General features: G+C 44.1%; 1 protein-coding gene across 1 annotated transcript in view; it reads right to left on the bottom strand.

The window, feature by feature from the left end:
- Positions 1–722: 722 nt before the first annotated feature.
- The window catches only part of LOC135389272 (zinc finger BED domain-containing protein 4-like), a 71,434-nt gene continuing 62,865 nt past the window's right edge, over positions 723–9,291 (bottom strand). The window contains exon 5 of the mRNA XM_064619336.1: positions 723–982. Coding sequence (XP_064475406.1) covers positions 956–982 — 27 coding nt within the window. The 3' untranslated portion in view covers positions 723–955. The remainder of the gene's footprint in view (positions 983–9,291) is intronic.

Raw genomic sequence — 9,291 nt, 5'->3', positions numbered from 1 at the left:
CAAACCTCGTTTTCTTTTCCCAATTACGTTACTACCACCACCACCACCAGCGTCGCCATGATAGTTGGCATGAAGACATGGCGTGTTATGAATATGTCTTAACAAGTTTTCATTTTTGGGGTGTATCACGGGTTGTGTGCTTCCACTGGAGCAGGCTATACCATTCAAGACAAATGTGATCCTGCTATATCCTCAAAAAATGCCAGCTACGCCCACGTGGTGTTAATTTGGCAACATTGCTTCGTCGTTTTCTCATCATGTCGTCTCTCACCGCCAGGAGCGACGCGTACATGGAAATGGTCCATTATGACACCTGTCCGAAACGGGGGAATTTTAATCATTGAGAGACCTCAAGGACTAAAGTAATAATAGAAGCTACCAACTGTGTTGACGAGATTTTCTTTTTTGTTCAACTGTCACTGGACCTTGCCAATAGAATAAAGCAGTCGGCCGCACATCCGCATGCTGATCCCAATCGCGGGTTCAAACCCGGCCGAGGCGGTGGCAACTTGGTCGAAGGGTAAAAGTTGCTCAGACACGCCGTCTTCCGCGAGGGACGTTAAATGTAGTGTGCCGTGTGTCGAGATTTCGGCGCACGTTAAAAGAACCCTCATGCGGGCGAAATTAAACCACACACCCGACCACTGTGGTGTGGCTCATGATCACAGTTGTCTCGCGAAGTGAAACCCCGAATTATAATAATATATAAGGAGATGCAAACATACATTAATACATATTTAGTTCATGACGTGCAGCACTGCATACAAGGCCTTAGTTCTAAAAATTCAACATTTCTACATAGGTTTGCGAGCTTAATTTTAAGACAGAACCAATCACGGAAACATCAAGCCAAGTTGACCGCATAGACAGGGAAGGAAGTCGTGGTGTGAAGGTCCCAAGGCTGACTCTCGGTGGTGTGCCATGTATATGTTCACCGCCCGCCCCAGTTATTTGGCTACTGCAAGCACATTACAAGAGGCACCTGGAAGAAATAACAAAAAAGCGAGTACTGAAGCAAATGCTTTGCACCTTGTGATGGAGTCAATGAAGGCAAATGAACAAGGAAAGGAAAAGAGGGGTGCATCATTTCAGCAGCTCCTGAATGTGGTTCTCTCACCTAAGTACTCCACATTCTGTGCAGCCGTCATAACTAAAAAATATAATATGAATACGTGTTCGAAGTGATGATTCCCCACAGACATCGTTACAATGTCCTATTGATAGGCTGTTATGTGAAGACTATATCAAGACATGCCAGCTGCATGACGGTGGCAAAGCAAATGTGACACAATGGAAATCCAACGCATTCTTTACATTGTTGACCCAATTCACCTCCTAAAATGTACCTGCAACAAGTGCATAACTCTTAATGAGGTGCCTGAGCAATCGGCAGGAGACAGAGAAAACAACACATCTCCTGTCTCCTGCCCATTGCTCAGGCCCTTCATTATGGGGTTCGTCCACCAGCTATCCTGTATCTATATGCCATTTTATCGTTAAACTACAACAACTGGCTCAAACAAAAGAACGCTGCAAGGTGTTTCTTAGAACCAACTTTCAGTGACACTGTTAAGGAAATCAAGGTCGAGGAAGCATCATTTAGTGCACTGTATAATTACTATGCGCATGAGAGAAACCAAGCTAACCCAGCCGAAACACGTACATTTGTTGTCAATGCTGTTCTTTATGCATCAGTAACTCGACAAGTTCGCATGAGCAAAAAAAAAAAAAAGTCTCTTCTAGAATAATCAAAAAGGGGCATTCAGCGTCATTGCTCAATACAGTGTGGAGGAAGAAGAATATAGTAATAGGTGTTCAATTCTAGAGATATTCGGAAATTTTTGCTCCAACACGTGCTAGCTGTTCAGCAACTCACCAAGCTGCGGAATATCAGTTGTGCAGGGATAAGCAGCAAGCAACTTCTCAGTGACAAAAGATATAACTCCACAAGGCAAGTGGTAATCATGCCATTGGATCAGAATGCTGTACTGGTGCCGTCGATAACATAGACACTGTTGCATGAAAAAACAGATGCACTTTCAATATGTCTTATGCATGCATAAGTGCGCGCCATCTATGTGCGGAAACGTAGACTACGTTTACGCGCAACGTTTGAGTATAGCTGCCAGTGGTTTCGGTTTTCGCCACATCGCCTATCACCAACAACGCGGCATCCCGGGAGGTTGATCGGCAACGCCCCATTAGTTATCCGTGCCACTGTGCACACACACACACAAAAAAAAGAGCAATATTGGTTTCAATACCAACAAGGTGAACCTTCTGCTCGCTAATATTGCCTTTAAAATAATTTAAAATGCATGTGACACGTTCACGGTCAGAACATGCTTAGATTGCGGTTGTTTGTCGTGTCACGGGACGGCAGTTTCTTTCAGAAGTAGGTCTATGCTACACGCGAGCCACAGAGGATTTCATTTATGTGCAGGAGTGTTGAATTTTTGGTGGAAGCGTACTGCAAGACCAGCATTTAGAAACTAATTGGGAAAATTCGCTTTTGTGCACTGTAACTCTTAGTGGTGCATGTCCGTTTGGGCCAGTGTTGTTATAATTACATTTAAAAAGGAGTTGTGTATCAAACCGATAACGTGCTCCTGGTGTGCTGTTGCCTTTACATCATAAAGAAAAGCAACATAACATGCGAGGAAATCGTCAAATCATCACAGAAAGTCTGATTTTCTGTGTCTGCAAGAAATGGGCTCTCTCTCTTTCCATGTGTGAACAGTCAGCCCCACATGACTACCATCTCTAAAAGCATGTATCAGTTTACCTTTTGTTCGGTGTCTGGCACCAAACAGTTACAGGTGCGGGCATGAAAGTACATCTGATATTTCACTCAAGTTACACAAAATGTGTCGCAGGTGCTCAAATTCTTTATTTCAGTTACTGAACAGACCCAGCAGCTAAGCAGAGAGTCCTCTAGTAATTCCATCGGGGGGGGGGGGGCACTCAACGCGCCACAAACGCACACAGAGGGACCCGCTACATAACCGCATAAGACACTGCATCACAATACCCTGCTGTAGACTTCGGGCTTGTAGCTGAGTATCCATATGAACAAAAGCGACAGAGTCCGAAGAGCGCACAACAGGACGTGAGATTCAGTCACAAAGTTGCAGCTACGCGCCGAGCGTGTTCGCTTTTTGCTCTTTGTAGAAGACAATATGACGAAGTTTTCCGAAACAAACCTCAGCTTCGTGAGCTCGGCTGTGCATTCTTCCTGCTCGCCTGCCATACTAAAAAGCTTGAATCTCAAGGATGCCCATTCTTCAGCTGGTTCCGCTACAGGACGTCGCACATAGCACGACCGCCCGAATACCCAAACATGCCGCCTCCGCCAGCCGCCGCCACGAGATGGCAGCACTTATGAATAAGACGTATTGTACGCCCTAAAGTACAACTTTTGCACGTATTTCGGAGTATGTTGCTGACAGACCGTTCTACAACTGCTGTGGATGAAGTATTAAAAGCTACACGAGTTAAACGAGTACTAAAGCTGTTCATCTCGCCTTCGTTCGTGCTTTCGTATACTCGTAACAAAAGAAGCTGTAAGTGACTCGGCTTGCCGCTGGGTACGTAACTATTCCGTACGTTATGAGCACAAATGCTGCGCAGTAGAGTCTCATTCATCAAAACGTACACGCTGGCCCGCTGTTTCACATCGAAAAAACGGATGAATTCGTCTTCGAAATAGCATCTCTGCCGAAAGCAACCATACAACAAGCGGACGTCATGTTGTATTCCCTTCGGACGAGATGTGGTGACGTCAATGAGCTATGGAGAGGCCTCCTCTATCCAGGTGGTGTTGGTTCGCTTCAAACGCTTGTAACCATCGTCATAATGGGATACTGCACACCCACACAGTGATACAACGTGCACGCGCAGCCCTTCAGATAGAGAAGGAGAAGGGAGGGCGAAAGTTCACTGGTGGCTTTTCCGTATCTTCCTGCACCTTTGCGTGCGAACCGAGCGGATCAACAGGCAATCTAGTATCGGATAGTTGAGCCAGAGCGCATGAAACATGTAAACCGAAACCAATTAATTACCCGGAAAAAATCATTTCATGTCCAAGCTTTTTTTTTCTGTGTTTAATGTTCTGTTTCACTGATAGTCCCGATACGTGAAATAGAGGTTTCGAAAGCGTATTTTGAATTAATGAATGAGCGTATGCAAATGAGCCATTCACTGCTCAGTGCTTGGCCAATATCTCTAGGATCTTTATAAAAAAAAGTTCTTCCACGGCGCCACCTGATTACGAATTATTCAGCCGGGGCTTCGTGAAACACCCGCTTCATCGACCATGGTTGCTCGCGAACTTCTACGTTGGAAGGAGCCATTGCCCCCTTACGTATCCTTTGCTCTCTCTCCAACCTTTTCTGCTAGCCTATCTCGTTATTATTTCTATGTCTCGTGGAATTCAAAGAAGAAGGATACACCTGCGGTGGATTTGCACAACGCCCATTTGATGACATTTAGTCACAACAGCAGCGAAAGAAACGTATAGGCGAATGAGATTTGTAAGGGATGCCACGGGACCAGTTTCAATGAACAAGAGTACATGCATATGGCGTGGAAATCTTGCCCTCGCTATAAACAAATAAAACAATCCTGGTGAACTTCACCGCACAGCACGCTCCTAGCCGTCCATCATCCCGAATGACATCGTTGTGCCTTGTCGAAAACGGGAGGCGTACGTCTTTTTGTGACACTTATGCAGGAATATTAAGTGTCACAAAAAGGCGTACGCTCCGTGCTTTTCAGAAATCAGGATGGATAAAGGAATCATTCTGTGCAATTGTTGGCCTTCAGGGTGCTGTGAGGTCAAGTTCTGTTTTGTTTTAAGAGTAAGCTCCCTCCGGACACTTGTGCCCGGTTCCACGACACGCTCAAAAGGAAATGCATCATGCCATATATTTCTCGCACCAATCGACTGTCGTTCGTTCCGACACTGAATTCGGAGCACGGAGAACTGGCGGAGTGCTCGGAGTGCGCCGACAGAGCATAAGAATATCGATTCGAGTCTGAAACAATCGCACTAGGGTGTACTTCACCACATGAAATGCTCCCACCTAACCATCGTTCCGTTTCGTATCCGTTATCTCGTCTCACTCGCTGAAGATTGCAGCCGCAATCTTCTGGACAACGCACTTCTACCCCAAAAGGTAAAAAAAAAAACGTTTTTTCTTAGAGTGTAGGTGACGTTCCAGGAATTAGGGATCAAATGGGGGTTATGGCGACGGAATGAGGGCACAGGTGCGGAGTACAAAGGTGAGCAGTGGACCGTGAGAACGTGAAGACAGAGGTGGGGGGTCTCAGGAGAGAGTCACACGAAGAGAATGTGGAAAGAAAAATGGAGAGTTGTTTTACAGTTTGTGTGTGTGTCTGTGTTTATCATTATTTTATTTTATTTTATGCGAGAAATGATATTTGCGGGTTAAATAAGTGTAGTGGGCCTGCGTGGATGTTCAAACCGTGAGACTTCAGAGACTGGAATTTTGCGATTAAAAAAAATTCGCGATTTTTGCGCTTCATGTCGCTGTTATAACCCGATTCAAGGATAACGATTTTGAGGTCTGTACCCAAAGCGTGTCCAGGAAGGTTCGACATTTCTTAAGCGCATGCCTCAAAGTCTTCTGGGTTAGAGCATATCCGTTTTAGACGGGTCCAGGAAGAAATGTCCCCGGAAAAAATGCCCCCGGAAAAATTGTTCCCGGAAAAAATGTTCCCTGGAAGAAATGTCCCCGGAAAAAAATGTCCCCTGAGGAAAATTCACTTTTGGTAGGCGTGGACTGGTTGACTTCGGACGTTGAATATTTACTAGGACGGTGTGAACGTTTGGATTTTTGAGCACCAAAGCGAGTAATCGTATATACTAATCCATTTCCGAATCAAATATCGAATTCAACGTTCCAGTTCCAAATCGAATTGATGCTTCTACTAAACCGAGTATATTTGAATAGTCCCGAAGCTGCACATGCAAGGCCGGCATCTCCTTTTTGTGTGAATAAACATATACCCCCCCGGCACATGTAGGAAAAAAAGAGTAAGCGCTATACTTAGGCATACATATACCGTACATGTTTGTATTCCAATATATGTTGTATGTACCCAATTACGGTTATTAAACGAGTAGCTTAATTTATTCGTATTCAATTCCATTTTAAAATGACTCACACATAGCATTTCTTTGCCGAGGGAGTCGGTGTGGGTCAGTTTTGGTGAATTTACTTCGTTGTGTCTTGCAACAAAGCGGCCTGTACAGTCATGGGGCTCCCGAGATGTGACACCGCTAGACATATTGAAATACATTTCTGCCTGTCAATTTTGTTGCGTTGCCCCACGCATTTTATTTTCCTTTTTACACATCACCCCGCACGTCGATCTGCGCACTTCTAAAACAGAACTTGACATGCTCCTGGCCATTCCGAATGGCATCTTCTCGCCTGATTTGTTTAAACTGGACGGCGTACTACTTTGTGTGACACTTCACGCTTGTGCTAATTAGCAGAGAAAATGTTTTTCCGTGTTAGCGCCGCGAAGCAACTATTGCTGTACGCGGTGTACAGGCGTGGACAGAGGACACCAGGAAGGAGGGTGACAGGGGGTTAGTATGCGTCCTGGGCCGACTTTAGGGATAAGTGTGCCGATATTCGTCAGGAAAGTCCGACGGAAAACCCAGGGAAAACCTCAGAGAGCACACGTGGTGACACGATTTGAACCCGTGTCACCTACCAGTCTCGACGTGAAAGGCGATCATCCAAACCGCTACTCCACGCGAGCTGGTACAGATAAAAGTACGTCCCGCTTGTATGTTGATGTTGATGTTGATGAAGAAAAATACTAGGGAGACGTTAATTCCCTCAAACCTGAAAGGATAGCTGTGTCATCAGGCCTAAAATCTAGTCTCAAAATCCCGGCGTTCTGATTGCACATCAGTCAGTACGACGTCACGCAGGATATGCGTCTTAGTATAAGAAGAAAGAAACAAAATAAGAATATCCCAGCCAAGTGTGCAAGTTGTATCAACGAACGTGACAATTGATTGTAGTGTATTCGCTACGAGAAATCGTAAGTGAAAGTAGGTCGAGCTTTCCAAGTAAAAACACTTAGTAAGTGGTTAGGAATTTTAGTATTTATTTTTAGCCCGAGGACTTCAAGACCTGCAATATCGCAACCGGGGACTTCGCAAAAATTACACGCGTAGCAAAAGTCGATGTTTCTCGAGGGGACATTTTTTCCGGGGGACATTTTTTCCGAGGACATTTCTTCCTGGGACATTTTTTCCGGGAACATTTTTTTCCGGTTCCCGTTTTGGACGTGTGAATTGACCAAAGGGGATGTTCCTTTTCTGAGTATTTGGATGGTAGCTGTCAAAATGAAGGTACTGGCGTTTGTCAGTGGGTTTCTTGTATAGACTCGTGACAGACTGTATAGAGATAGCCACGTCTAGAAAATTCACTGATACTTGAGAAAGGTTACACGTGAACTTGATGGCCTGATGTACGGAGTTTAAATGCTAATTTAGCATTTGAGCATTTTAACATTAACATTTTTTTACCATTTTAATTCTATATATCAGGCCATCAAGTTCACGTGTAACCTTTCTCAAGCATCAGTGAATTTTCTAGACGTGGCTATCTCTATACAGTCTGGTAAGCTGGTCATGACTCTATACAAGAAACCCACTGACAAACACCACTACATTCATTTTCACAGCTACCATCCTAATACTCAGAAAAGGAACATCCGCTTTGGTCAATTCACACGTCTAAAACGGATATGCTCTAGCCCAGAAGATTTTGAGGCATGCGCTGAAGAAATGTCGAACGATTTTAGAAAACGAAATTACCCTTCGAACCCTATAAACGATGCTCTCTCCACGTGCAAATCTCTAGATCGGGATAAATTACTTTCACATGAACCGCGGCAGCAACAAAATCCCTTATCCTTCGTTACCGGCTATAACAAAGCACTGAGTGGCGCAGGATCCATCTTCACCCGCCATCTCAACATACTTCACAGCGACGAAAGACTCGAAATAATCTTTCATGCTCCTCCCAATATCATATTCCGCTGATCACGTACCATTCATAACTTACTAGTTTCATCCCGTCTATCCCGACCAAATCCTGGGTGTTCCCCTTGTGGTAACAAACGCTGCCAAACATGTCACATTTCATTAGCTCGTGTACATTTATCTCAATCACCTCAAATTCTTTTACTTTCGGATTCTCACAGGGATTGCACTGCAACTCTTTTAACATATGTTACCTTATTATGTGCACTAAATGCTGTATTGAGTACATCGGAGAAACCTCGAACACCATGAGGGAAAGGTTTTACGGCCATAAATCCGATATTGTGAATAACCATCCTACACCCGTTTCTACACATTTTAATCTTCCTGGACACGCTTTGGGTACAGACCTCAAAATCGTTATCCTTGAATCGGGTTATAACACCGACATGAAGCGCAAAAATCGCGAATCCTTTTTAATCGCAAAATTCCAGTCTCTGAAGCCTTACGGTTTGAACATCCACGCAGGCCCACTACAATTATTTATTTAACCAGCAAATATCATTTCTCGCATAAAATAAAATAAAATAATGATAAACACACACACACAAACTGTAAAACAACTCTCCATTTTTCTTTCCATATTCTCTTCGTTTGACTCTCTCCTGAGACCCCCCACCTCTGTCTTCACGTTCTCACGGTCCACTGGTCACCTTTGTACTCCGCACCTGTGTCCTCATTCCGTCGCCATAACCCCCTTTTTATCCCTAATTCGTGGAACGTCACCTACATGCGTTCTCGTTTCCTGTGTAATCCCTTGGACTCGCGTTATGTTGCGCTTCTGATACCCCTGCGTTTGTATCTGTGTTCTTTTCATTTTTACCTGTATTTGCATCCTTTCCATCACCCTGTTACCCTCTCATGAAAAAAATCCCCCGTCAACTGTATATATGTTCCTGTACCATGCTTATATTTTCGTAACCAGAAGAAGTGCAGTCTCGTGCGCGACAGTCACGTTACCATGTGTAAATAAATAAGTTGCTCCTACAGTTTAATATCACTCTTCAATAATAGATCGACAGAAGCCGCGATGTTGAAGCAAAAAGAAATAATTATACGAAACTTTGAAGAAAAAAACTTAACGTTAGCGGTGTTTATTGATTTCCGCAAAGAGTTTGAGTGTATAAATCATAATATACTTACTGATAAATTGGAGAATTCGTGGCGTCGCGCTTCATTTAATAAGGTCTTATCTATCG

The sequence above is a fragment of the Ornithodoros turicata genome, chromosome 3 (genome assembly GCF_037126465.1).
Source record: "Ornithodoros turicata isolate Travis chromosome 3, ASM3712646v1, whole genome shotgun sequence".
Classification (NCBI taxonomy): domain Eukaryota; kingdom Metazoa; phylum Arthropoda; class Arachnida; order Ixodida; family Argasidae; genus Ornithodoros; species Ornithodoros turicata.
The sequence above is the reverse complement of the archived record's forward strand: the minus strand, read 5'-3'. Positions and strand labels throughout refer to the sequence as shown.